General features: G+C 50.3%; 1 protein-coding gene across 2 annotated transcripts; it reads right to left on the bottom strand.

Moving 5' to 3' along the window:
* Nucleotides 1-6561: 6561 nt before the first annotated feature.
* On the bottom strand, nt 6562-12654 carry LOC120619644 (interferon alpha-inducible protein 27-like protein 2). Of its 2 annotated transcripts, none has more exons than XM_039884101.1 (6): nt 12499-12654; nt 11920-12042; nt 11333-11500; nt 8469-8501; nt 7326-7484; nt 6562-6798 (listed from the first exon to the last, which is right to left on the bottom strand). In XM_039884101.1, exons 2-6 carry the CDS (start codon nt 11990-11992, stop codon nt 6629-6631), a joined length of 603 nt encoding a protein of 200 aa, XP_039740035.1. In that variant the 5' UTR covers nt 11993-12042; nt 12499-12654; the 3' UTR covers nt 6562-6628. The 2 variants fall into 2 exon arrangements, with proteins under 2 accessions (XP_039740035.1, XP_039740034.1); XM_039884100.1 differs by having other exon boundaries at nt 7326-7487; nt 8472-8501.
* Nucleotides 12655-13253: the final 599 nt, after the last annotated feature.

Raw genomic sequence — 13253 nt, 5'->3', positions numbered from 1 at the left:
TATAGGAAACACACTCTTTATTCAGCCAGCTGGGTCTGCCAGGGGTACGCAGACCCCAAATTAAGCAGCCCCGAAGTGTAGAGGTACAGAGTTTTTAAGCCCTAAACCCCATTCCTCATTCTGTCTGAACACAAAAGTCTATTTTTCTTCTATTTACGACCTGTCAACCCACAGGTCGGTTGTGCAAGTGGGGGTAAGAAGCAGAAAGCTTATTGTTAGAATGTTATGTTATGTTCCCATGGGTGACAGCCAATGTTCTCATAGGCGATGGTCAAGCAGTAATTTTCCAGCCAGCACAGGATAAATATTAATTTCTAATGGAGACAAGAAGGTGGATTTCAAAATAACATTAATCCTTGCAACAGCCAGATGTTCAGATATTCAAAAGATCTATAGAGAAGGCCCACCACGCCGGACACTGATCTGGGCACTGTATCGGAGCATAAAGAATTGAGGACTTTTTGGACTTTACAAAGTGGATGCCACGGAAGCCATGACAGTAATCCAACTGACACGTAATGGGAGCACCCTTAGGGTGTGACAGAACCACCCCAAACCAGAAACAACAGCTGCCCTCATAAGCCCCCTTTCCGACCCCAAGTTCTCACCGAGCGCCATTCCGTTTCTTTGCTGCCATTACAGCAGACTGATGAAAGAGACATGTATACTTGCTCTCCTCATGCTCACCTGACGGGGGCTCTTAAAATATGCACTGTGTATAATAATATTTTCAGGCATCCAAAAAGCTATAGATAAAATAATACAACACTTAGATGCCCATCACTCAGCTCAAGAACTCACACGTTACAGGTACAGTTCACACAACCTGAGAATTCCTCCTCGTCCTCTTCCTCAGCCTCCCTTCCCACACTCCAGAATTTACGGTTGGTTAGTCCCATTCACGGTTTTAGATTCGAACCATAGATGAATGGCTAAGTGCAGAACCTCCCTGGCATTCGTGGAAGGTTCATTGGTATTTCTGCTGTGGTTCGAAGACGGGAAGCAGTAGAATAATGTGCCAAGAACCTTCACTTCCTAACCTTTGCTGAGAGCGGATGCTAAGAAACTGTAAAACTAGTTTTAAAAGAAGTAGAAGAATTAATTAGGGAGTTGAGATTGGAAAGGAAGGAAAGAGTGAGGGAGAACGAGAGAATGAGAGAGAGCTGGTGGGCCATGCTTTCCTCCAAGCCCTATGGGGAGAGGAAGGGAGGGGTTCTGCCCACTGGACCTCAGTGGGACCCCTTGGAAAGCTTGACATGAACTCTTGGAATCTGAGGGAAGCGAGGCAGATGTCTGAGTCGGGCCTATCAAGTCTAAAGGGAGGAGACTGTGGCTTGCAGACGCACCTGGGGCAGGAGGGTGAGGAGACCGCTCCTGGGGTCCACTGCCCCGCAGAGCTTGTGCCTGTGTTTCCTGTTGGCCAGATGTGGCACCAGGCCATTGGAGCCGGAGGAACTGGCCACCAGGATTGAGGGAATCCAGGAAGCGTGGGATGTTGGAGAGCAGCAGCCAGGACAGAATTGGAGGTGTCCAGCCAGGGGAGGCTCCCCTCGTCAAGGACGCTGCAGTCGGGTGAACCTTGCGGAAGGGAGACCACCATAGCCCGCAAAGAAAGAGTTAGCAGTTTGAATCTTCCCCACCAGAGGGCGCCAAACACAGATTGCAGCAGCACCAACGATGTGGTCTAGACACTTACTCTGGGGTTGAGTACATTAAGTACTTTAATCCTCACAACAACCACACGAGGTACTTTTATCCTAATTTTATAGACAAGCTAATAAGTCATGCAGAGGGTGCTTTGCTGACTCCCACTTCACCGCTATCTACCTGAGTTCTCTGGACCGTTTCTCTGTCCCTGACACTCCCCAGCCCCGCTGCATCCATTGCCTGCCTCTTTCTTACGGGGTCTCCACACCTATGCCCGCACCCGTCTTGGCTGCCTCCTTTCGAGACAGCTCAAGCCCCATTGCTTTTCCAAGCTTCCATGCAACTTCCTCAGGCCACCCAGCTCCAAAAGCCCCTCTCCACTTGCTCACTGTGGACCCACGGCCCGAAATGGACTCCGCCAAGCAGGCAACAGACACAGGTCTCAAAGATGTCACGCCCCCTGCCCCCTGGGGCTCCAAGAGAGGAACCGAGGAAAGTCAAAGCACCCTCCAGCCCCTCTGTAAAAACTCCATGAGGATGGAAACTTCTGTCTTATTAACCCAAGTGTCACAGCACTCAGAGCTGGAGTGGACACTCAACAAATATCTGTTGAATGAATTCCTTTTACGGTATCTTTTCCGGTGAGTCTCAAGCCCTCCCTTACTCAGGCTGGATATGGATCCTAGGGGCTGGAAGTCACAGGATTGTTCTGCTCTCTTACAGGAAACCCCGCAGGGCCAAGAGCAGCAGCTCTCATTGAAAGTGGGGTTCTTGTCCCCCACTGTTCTCAGCTTTGAAGTTTAAGTTGAGATTTCTCCCAAATAGGAAACCTGTTTGTAACATACGGCTACATAAGTATTAGTAAAATAGGGGGAAGGCTAAGCAAAATGTGGTGTGTTATTACTGTGGAATACTAAGCAATAATTAAAAATAATGAAAAAGATTAATAGGATAGAAAAAGGCCAGCTGCAGAACAATATGTATGAGCTAAAACAAAACTATATCAATAAAAAAGGATAAAACAGCGCTACATAAAATGTTTTCTATGGCGATATCTACATATCTCTATCTCTGTCTCTATTATTTATCTACCTATCTACTTATCATCCATCGATAGAAATCATTTTAAAGGGACATGAAAATATACCTATCAAATTGTAGCAGAGCTTCTGGGAATGTGAGTGAAGGACTGTGATAATGGGGGAAAATGGCTATCAGATCCAAGGAGACTTTAGCCTTATCCATAGTAACTCAGATTTTTAAGAGAGGAACATATTTGAATATTTCTTAGGTATTTTTTTTTAAATGAGCTTTATTCTTTAGAGCAGTTGAAGGTTCACGACAAAATTTGGTTCACAGCAGAGATTCTCCCTGTCCTCCCTTCCCCCACATAGGTAAATTCTCCCCAGTTATCAACATCCACTACGTTAGGTAAACCTAAATGCAATAAAATGTTGGTTTTCATTAGAAAATAATACAATCCCGTTTCGCAAAATTAAAAAATAAAAAGACAAAAACCTACCAACGGTGTGCCTTCAGACCCCGCAGCCTCTTCCCTCATCCCTGATGTAGGAAGATTTTAAAAAGCCAGAGGAAAAAATAAAAATAAAAATAAATAAATAAGCCAGAGAAAGGCACAGCCCACCTGGCCAAGGGACTGCTTTGTTTTCCCACTAGAGCGCTGGAGCCTCGGTCCTCCATCCGAGGACCACCTTCATGCTGTCACTCTTTGTCCATGCCTGTCCTCCTTGAAACAGGAACCACTTCTTTTTCAGGCACTGGAGCCCTTCCCCTGCTCCTGGGCTGGTCCAGGCCTTGGGCTCTCCTCCCAGCCTCCGAAGGTGAGCCCGGCATGGCCGAAAGCCATCATCACATCTCGTGTCTTAGACCAAAGTAATCGGTGTAGGGATGAATAGATGACTGCATTTAAGATACTAATGGAAACATTTAGCAGAGGTACTCGGGAAAGAAGTTTCCTTGCTCTTTAGTAGAAGGTTCATGGAAAATGCTCTTTTTGCGGGGGAAGACACATGAATAAAGAAGCAGGTATCCTCACAGCACCTGCTAATAGCCTTTTTTTTAACCATGAGAGTTGGCAGCCACAGGATCAAGGTGATAGAAAGCAGAGGAGGGATAGAAAAAAACAGGTCCTTGATATTAATTAGTGTTGAGCTGCTGAATCAAACTTTGCCTGAAGCCCACTTACCTTTGTAATTTTCAGTTCTGTAAGCCAATAAAGTCCCTTGATTCCAAGCCAATTATAGTCAAGTCTCTATTACTTATAACTATATAATCTTAAATAAAACAGCATCTCCTCCAGGAAGCCTTCCGAGATAGCTACAATTTAGAATTAATCTCTACCTTCTCTGTCTCTCATGCCACATAGCTTGATCCTCTCAACATATCGCATACATCGTGTTGTGTTATCAATTAGCAGTGGTGAGTAACAACCAACCACAAAATGTAGTGACTTAAAAAGTATTTATTTATCTCTTGATTCAGTGGGTCAGCGATTTAGGCAGATGGTTCTTCTGGTCTCAGCTGGGCTCCCTCGTAGATCCACAGACAGCTGTGAGCTGGCTTCTTGGATCTCAGCTGGGCTCATTCACGTGTCTGGGGCCTTATCTGGAATAATAGGCAAACTCCATTTGGCCAGCATGTGTTTATTGTCCTCCAGCAGGCAGGCCCAGACTCAGAGGGAGAACAAACAAACCCTGCCTCTTGGTTAGAGGGTGTGTCCACATGAAGAGGGCTAGGTCGGGACTCCCGTGGTAGAAGCCTCACAGCATCCATGGCTTCACTTTTCCTTGCCAGCTTAACAGTAGATTGTTCCCAGCGGCTTGGAACATTCCCTGCCATAGAAAATTGCCCTGAAACTAACGATTAATACCTTTATGCTGACTGATCACAATCCTTCTGGTCTAGTATTCTTTCCAGACTACTCCCATCTTTGTTCCTGGGTTGCCGACGCCACCAGAGGACCGTGTTGCCGGAGGGATGGCTCTGTGAGGCGTGGCAGACCCTCGGAACCACCACATAGCCCCTGGAATAATGCCCAGATTTTCCCTTAAATACCCTAAGCTGGACTGAGAAAATAAGGCAGTTTTTGAAAAATGTTTACCTGCTGCCTTCTCAGTTTACCAGTGCTCTGATAATAAACGCTTATTCTAAATCTCCTGACTCCTGAGCAGTGCGGGCAGCACGAACCCCCAACTCGGTTGTCTGGGGTTGCACAGACACATCGAAAGGACAGGGGTGCAGGGCGGGGTGGAGAACGTGGTCATTCCTGTAATCGACCTCGTGTCCCTTAACACGGTTAGCTGCGTGCTTGCCTGGCCCCCCAACACTGCACACCCTGGGTAGAGAAGGACCCCTCTAATTGACTGCAGCCACGGGGCCCAGGATAGAGCCCTTGAGACCAGCTGGGAGCTGTAGGAGTGAGCTGAGGCAGCACCCAAGGGAGAGAGAGAGCCCGGTGTGGCAGGGCCACTGAAGGAAGAATGGGTGTGAAGGCCAGAGTGTGCTGAGGTGCTGGGACCAATGGTTTGAGGTCTGAGAATCAAAGCCTAAAGTGGAAATGGCCCGCCAGAAGCTGGCCATCGGTTTATCTGCATGGCAGGCAGGTGGCGGATGTCAGGGCAGTGTACACAAAACACCTGGCGCCTGATTAAGGGCTGGGCACATAGTGGGCCTCTGGAAGTGAGTGATCTGCATTGGCCCGCCTCTCAGGAGCCCCACTAGGAAAAGTGTGGACGAAATAAAGGGGTCCTACGGAGGGTAACCTCACAGGGTCATCTGATCATAAATTCCTAACTGCGCGGGTGGTGGGCGGTCAGACTCCAGGCCTATAACTTCTTAGTAAAAGGTCTACCTTTGCCTTAAGCCAGCCCTGTCCACTGTGTCTGTGCATCTAGGGCTACACGCCTTTGGAGTAACCACCCTCAAGAGAGCATAGGATCGCATCGATTGTCCTGTAATCCAGCGGTTCCCAACCTTTCTGGCACCAGGGACCGGTGCTCCTATAAAATCTAATGCTCGATGACCTGAGGTGGAGCGGAGGCGGCGACTCTAGCCCTGGGGAGCGGCTGCAGATACAGATGAAGCTTCGCTCCTTCTTCGCCGGCCACTCTCCTGCTGTGCCGCCTGGTTCCTACAGGCCACAGACGGGCAGCAGTCAGTGGCCTGGGGGTCGGGGACCCCTGCTGTGACCCAATCCCTGCCTTGCCCTTGTTTTCTCCCACTTCCCTGTAATCTTCCTCATGTTCCCTCTTCAACTCCAAATGCACAGAGGAAACTGAGAAACTGTTATTCTCTGGAGCATCTGAGATCTTGCCCCTTGGCATGCATCAGTGTGACTCAAATAAATATAAAAATTCTCTACAGGTTTGGCCATGTCTTACACGGACAGGAAGGAGAGGCTGTCGATCCTTGCAGGCTCTGGTCAATCCCTCCTGGGGCTGAGGACCAATGGGGACAGAGTTCCCTGGAGAGATACAGCTTCTCCACTTGCCTAGAGAACCCCAAGGGCCACCAGGACAGGCAGACACAGAGTTGCTGAACTTCTAGAATCATGATACAGCCAGACCCTGAAACTTGGGTAGGGAGGGGAGGGGTCAATAATGCCTGAGGATAAAGGGCTTGGTAGCTGAAGGTCAATGGCTCAAACGGTGACCCCCAGAGTCAAGCCATCCTATCACACTGGCTCTGGCTGAGATCTGTGAAGACACTTGGTCCAAGTCCCCATCTGAAGAACAGCAAACTGAGGCTCAAAGGGGAGACATGACCTTCTCAGTGTCCCAAGCGACTCGCAGGACTGCAAACAGACCTGGCTTCGTCACGGAGGTTACCCGGCGCTCATTCCTATGGAGCCCTGCACCCTGCCCTGTCCATGAGGACATCATGTGGACACTTGGGAAAGGTCACAGCATCTCATCTTTATTTCTCATCCTTCTCTGAACAATTTTGGGAAGCAAGGGGCTTCTCATTTGGGCCTTGGAGGGTCACCTCCAACATTGGGGTCCTTTGCTTCAGCCTTGGGTCCATCTGGAGGAGGGGAAGAGGATGACGCCTTTGAATACCCAAACCAGCCACCGAGAGATGACCCAGCCAAGCCCAGGAGGATGTTGGATGACATGGAGAGTCCAGCTGCCCCTGGAGGAGAAGAGAGGGTGAGAGCACAAGGGGACAGGCAGCCCCAGCAGCTCCTGGCAAGAGTGTGGGGGTCAGAGACCCCAGGGACGCTCAGGAGGCCAGAGGCCCGGACATCCTACTCCTGCTCCCTCTACTTCCTAACGCCCCAGGATCTCTGCTTTGGGCGGGGGCTGCCCAGAGGGGAGACATGAACTCTGGATGAACCCACCAGTCACAGGGCAGACCCTCCAAGAAATGACAGGCCACCTCGCCTTCCACAGGATGAGGCTGGGGCCCGATGGGTGAGGGGACCTGCCCAGGTTTTGTAAGGCTGACTGAGAATGCACACCTTCTGGGCTGCACCCTGGTCCTGCCATCCCCACCCCCAACCAGAAGAGGAGACAGTGGGAGAGAGACAAAGGACCAGGGACACTGAGGACCACGGAACTGGAGGGAGAGCACAGGCCCTCCCTCGGGCTGAGCCTCTGGGCTGAATCCTGTCCTGGCTCTGGTCCGCCTCCCCCACTCCTCCTGGCCAGGACACTTACCCGCAGACTGTAGAGTGGCCACCAGGCTGCCGGCCGCAACTCCGCCCCCGTTGGCGACGGCAGCAACTGACATCATCTTGGCCGCTAAGGAAGAGGCCGCAATTCCTGCCCCGGTGAAGCCCGCCGCGCTCAGCAACAGGGGCGCAGACCCCACGGCCAAAGCTGCGGGGAAAAGGAGCTTAAGCTTGGTCCCATGGGACGGTCTCCCCCAGCTCTCCCTGACATCTTCCTGGGCGGGGAACTGGGGGCCTGCTTTGTTCTTGTGAGAGCCACAGGGCGGAGACAGGGACCCGACGCAAAGGAAGGTTGTAGACATGGACACAAGTGAGGGGACAGGAGAACAATCCCAGACCTGTTCGGGCCCCTGTTTTGCTGGGACACCTGGAGGGCTCACTGCCTTCCCCGGGCCTCCGCTGCACTTTTGTAAAATAAATTCAACTGAAACAAGCAGTGGTCTCCAAGCTTCCCCTTTCGGCAGGGAAAATAGTGTCTCTCCCCTAAGCACAGGGTGCTCAGAAGAGAACATCGGAGCTGCTCTTTTGAAGAGGGGGTGGGTAAGGTTGGCCTGCAGCAGGTTTTGGGGGGGTCAGAGCAGCGCAGTCCTAGAACACCTTCAACAACAGAACAGTTCTGTATCTGCCCTATCCAATACCGTAGCCACATGTGGCTACTGAGCATTGACATGTGGCCAATGTGACAGAAATGTCTGTTTCCTTTCACTCTGGCCACCGTATGGGAGGACGCTGCCCTAAAGCACAGCTAGAAACTTCTGGGCTCATCGGATGAGGGTTTGTAAAGCGGTTCCAGGGAACCAGACCCAGCTCAGCTTATACATTCCCAACAGCCACCAGGAGGATGTGACCGGCCCTGCTTTCTAGGCCCCATGGGAATCAGACTCGGACAGATCAAATGGCTCGCCCAAGATTGACCCGTTTGCACTTGGGGGAAGCTGAGATTGGACCTGGGGTGCTGTTAACGGTTTTGCTTTGGTTCTTGCGCTCTAAAGCTCACTCCGTGTCCTCCACTTCTGTCCCCTGTGCCTGCATTTGGGGGTCGAAGGAACCCTGGGCTTGGTCAAGGCTGGTTACTCAGAGGCCCAGGGCCAGGGGCAGACGGGGGTTTGAACCTCTTCCCAGAGAGACTCACCTCCTCCAGTAACTGCTGCAGCAACCGTGGCTGGAGACAAAGAGAAAGTCTGTGAGTGCACTGCCCCGGCCTCCCACTGCGTCCCCCTCTGCTGTCACAGCGAGAAAGCGGCCCCGGAACTGGAATCGGAGGTGAGAACAGCCCCCGCCTGCTTTCCAGGGGGAGGCTGAATCCTGAGCACACACAGGTGGATGGAGCATGGCCCTGTACCGCTCCAGATGGGAAGGGTGCCACCTTGAAAAGGCTCCATTCTGCTCTTTGAAGCTACAAGGCAATGTTGTCCTCCATCTCCTCTGCTGGATTTTGAGCTCTCTAAAGTCCAGGGCCAAGCCTCATTCACTGCTGCTTCCCCCGGTGCCAGGCACAGGCCTGTGAGCAAGAAGGCGCTGAGGATTTCAGAGAAAGAAGTATGGACCAAGAGAGCACCTTTGTGCATGAACATGCAACGGTCTGAACGTTTGTGTTCCCCCAAATTCATATGTTGAAATCTAATGCCCAATGTGATGGTAGCAGGAGGTGGGAGGTGATTAGTTCACAAGGACAGAGCCCTCATGATTGAAATTGTAAGAGAGACTCCAGAGAGCCACTTCGTTCCTTCCCCTCATGAAGTTACAGCGGAAAGATGGCCATCAAGGAGGCAGGCTCACACCAGACACGAATCTGCTGGTGTCTTGATCTTAGATCTCCCACACTCCAGAACCATGAGAACCAAATTGCTGTTGTTTATAAGCTACCAGTCCACCGCATTTCATTAGAGCAGCCCTAATTAACTAAGACAGGACAAAATCAACAGAGTGGAAAGGCAACCTACGGAATGAAAGAAAAGATTTCTAAAGCATATATCTGATAAGATGTTAGTATTCAGAATATGTAACAAATTCCTACAACAACAAAATACCCAAATAACCCAATTTAAAAAATGGGCAAAGAATTCGAACAGATATTTCTCCAAGAAGATATATAAATGGCCACTAAATATGAAAAGATACTCAACATCTCCAGTCATTAGGGAAATACAAATTAACACCACGATGAGATATCATTTCATACCCATTACTATAGCTACTATAAAAAAAATAAAGAAATAACAGGGGTTGGCTAAGATGTAGAGAAAGTAGAACATTTATATGCTGATGGTGGAAATATAAAATGATGTAGCAGCTATGGACAACAGTATAGCAATTAAAACATCAAAACATTAAAAATGGAGTACCATATGATCCAGCGATCCCAATTCTCGTATAATCCCAAAGAAACTGAAAGCAGGATCTTAAAGAGATACCTGTAACTTATGTTCATAGCAGCATTTTTCACAATAACCAAGATGTGGAAGCAATCCAAGTATCCATAGATGGATAAATGGAGAAACAAAATGTGGTATCTACATACAACGGAATATTATTCAGCCTTAAAAAGGAAGAAAATTCTGACACATGGGTGAACCTGGGAGACATTATGCTAAGTGAAATAAGCCAGTTACAAAAAAACTGGCTTATTTCAAGTATCTTCTCATCATGCAAATACTATATGATCCCACCATAGATGAAAAAAAGGGGTCCTATGGAAAGTAAACTCACAGGGCGATCTGATTAAAATTCCTAACTGGGCAGGTGGTAGGTGGTCACGCCTCAGGCCTATAACTTCTGCAGTGAAAGGTTTTCAGCGGGCCTGTCTACTGTTCTTGGGCACCTAGGTTAACACACCTTTGAAATACCAGAAGTGACACCCCTAGAGGGGGCCGTGACCCTCAAGAGAGCACGTGATCTTGTTAACTATCCTGTACTCCGATCCCCGCCTCGCTCCCTCCCACCTCCACGTCATCTTCCTTCCATCCCCTGCTTAATCTCAAATGGATAAAAGAAGCTGTGAAACTTATTTTCCGGGGCATTTGAGATCCTGCCCCCTGACTTAAGTCCTAAGTTTGGCTCAAACAAACTCATAAAAATTCTCCACAGGCTTGGACATTTCTTACGTTGACACCACTTATGTGAAGTCCCTAGAGTAGTCACATTCGTAGAGACGGAAAGTTGAATGGTGGTTGCCAGGGGCTGGGGGAGGAAGGAGTGGGCAGATATTGTTTAATGAGTACAGAGGTTCGGTTTTGCAAGGTAAAGTTCTGGAGATTGGTTTTATGACAGTGCAAATGTACTTAACACTATGGAACTGTAGACTTAAAAATGTCGCATTGGCAAATTTTATGTTGTACATAATTCATCACAACTAAAAATAAATAAATAAATAATAGAGGGCACCTTTTGCTGTCCTGTCCCTGGGCTGGACCCACTTCCGGGTGAGACTGCTCTGCTAAGATGTGCCCTTGGAGGAAATAAGCAACCAGGCCCTGGGTATCAAGGGAGGAGCAGGACTAAAGAAACGAAACTCACCCAGGCTTTGGGTGCGGTGGGGCCAGCAGGTCAGGGCACTGGCAGTGGACTGTAACTGGCAAGGGGCTGGGCCTGAGCCTGCGCTTGCCAGCTGCTCAGGGGCCTGAGCGGCTGACCTTTGTGCAGAGAGTGAGCCAGGGTCAACGGTCTATGTACCAGCTAATCAGATATGATCTAGCGCTGGGAGACCCAGAGAGTAACATAATCCTACCCCTGCACTTAGAAACAACCCGATCGAGACCCAGAGAGGTCACGTGACTGGTTCTGGGTCACCTGGCAAGTAGGCAGCAGAACCAGGACCTGAAGCACAGCCCCTCTGACTGCAGCATCGTTCACGTCATCCCCCCTATTCTGACAAAGTGGGTGGAGTAGAGATGCCATCAGGAACGAGTACCTTAATGCTGACGACTGAGAAGGCTGAGCTGAGCAGTGAGGGTGGGGTGAGGGCTGGTGGACTGGAGCCCAGGGACCAGTTACCTGCTGTGCGGAAGCGATTCCTGCGTGTGCCTGTGGGCGTGCCTGTGGGCGTGCCTGTGGGCGTGCCTGTGGAGCCAGAGCCATCTCCATCGGACTCTGAAGGGAGCCCCTGTAGGGGCTCCTCAGGAGTAGAATCAGCAGAGGATGACTGGGAGGGTTCATCTTCCTCTGGAAGAGAAGCAGAGAGGAGGACACTCAGGGTGGGCAGCTGTGGGACCACAGGCCAAGGCTCTAGGCCCCCAAGGAGGGCATGAGGCCCAGAGGTCCCCCCATAGTACCCTCTGCTATTTCCTGAAGCACCCGGAACTCTGATATGGGGAGGGTACATCAGTGGCAGCTGAGCTGAGAGGTGATGGGAACATTTGGAGATAAATTCAAGTTGAAGACAGAGAGAGAGAGAGAGACCTCACCACCTGCTGGGAGGTCCCTCATTTCACAGAGGGGCAGGCTGAGGCCCAGAAGGGCAGAGATTTGCCCAGAATATCTTAGTGGTAGCTCCAGGCCAGAACTCAGTCCCCTTTGCCCTGGACCATGCACCCCAAGCCCCGGGCCACCTCCCCCTCCAGCACCTCCCTGAGGGCACTCACCATTCGACTGAAACTCCTGCAGGAAGGTGTCAGTGGCAACTCCTTCCCCGCTCTCTATGGCTTTAGCTGACATCTTGGTGGCAGTGTGGGAACACTTGGTACACAGCCCACGGTCACTACAATCTGCCCCAGAAAAAGAGTGTGAAAATTAGAAGTGCTGGGCCTGATTTGTGATGGACTGCAGTATGGATGGGGGCGCCTCTCTGTTGCCCTGAGCCCTGCCCTCTGTCCTATGGCAGTCTGTGGGCCACTTCAACACACCCCTCAAATCCACACGGACTTTTTAAGTTCATGACTTTGCTGGGCTCCCTGATGTCCAGGGTTCTGTTCATCTCTAATATTCCATCCCTGATCCCTGACCACTGCCCCCTACCCAGCTTAAGTCTTACGGCTTGAGAGTAACCTGGGTTGGGACAAGACATTGCTCCCAAAGTCTCAGGGTAAATGTGGGCTCAAACTCCTTCCCAGCACAGTCACCTCTGATCTCAGTGACAGTAGCCCTGGAAGGCAGTCAAGAGGGATCCCTTGAATGAAGCCCTGTTGCTCCCTCCCTTCCCCACTTCCCAGGCCCCTGCCTACCTTGGGAGGTAATTGCCTGATAACACAGAGCGGAGTTTGAAGTCCTGTCCTTACTGAGGCTGGCTGCTGAGGATTTCAGCAGGCTAAATAGTCGCACCCTGGATGACGTCGAACCCCATCAAATTGTGGCAGCGGAGGTGGAGCTAACTGCTTCCTATAAAGGTTGAAGGTTTTTCAGTGTCACAGGTGACCTCGCACAGATCACCGGTCTTGGTCGGTCACGCCCCTTACGGCCCGCCAACCAATCAAAATACACTTTCCTTGTGTAGCACGAACAGGAAGAAGTATAAGATGCCGAACACTCTGCTCGGGGCTCAGCCTTTGAATGAGAATCCCCCCAGCCCAAGCCGGCACCAATAAACGCTACTTCCTGTTTATTGCCTCAGTGTCCCGGCTCTCTGTCCAAGTGTCCAGCAACAAAATTAACCAGCTGGGTCATTCTCATTTTAGGCTCATAGCCAGAGAGACTTCACCTTTACCTTGCTAATGTGAGCATGGGGTGAGTGTAGGCTGCTCTTCAGGATAATCTAATTCCAACATATCCCAATGCACCATGGATGGTACTAAGCTTTTCTAATACCCTGATGGTGGCTGTCTGATTTGCATGGCAACAGGGGAAAGCTTGGGTTAAGTCAGAGGAAATGTCCGCCTAAACCAAGGCATATTTAGAACCCTCACTCTCAGGGAGAGAGTCAATATAATCAATTTGCTAGTCTTTCACTGGTTGAGAATTCTGGTGGATTGCTCCAGACTCC

This window comes from Pteropus medius, unplaced genomic scaffold (genome assembly GCF_902729225.1).
Source record: "Pteropus medius unplaced genomic scaffold, Ma_sr-lr_union100, whole genome shotgun sequence".
Taxonomy (NCBI): Eukaryota; Metazoa; Chordata; class Mammalia; order Chiroptera; family Pteropodidae; genus Pteropus; species Pteropus medius.
Note: the sequence above shows the minus strand (reverse complement) of the source record. Positions and strands in the feature narration are given on the sequence as shown.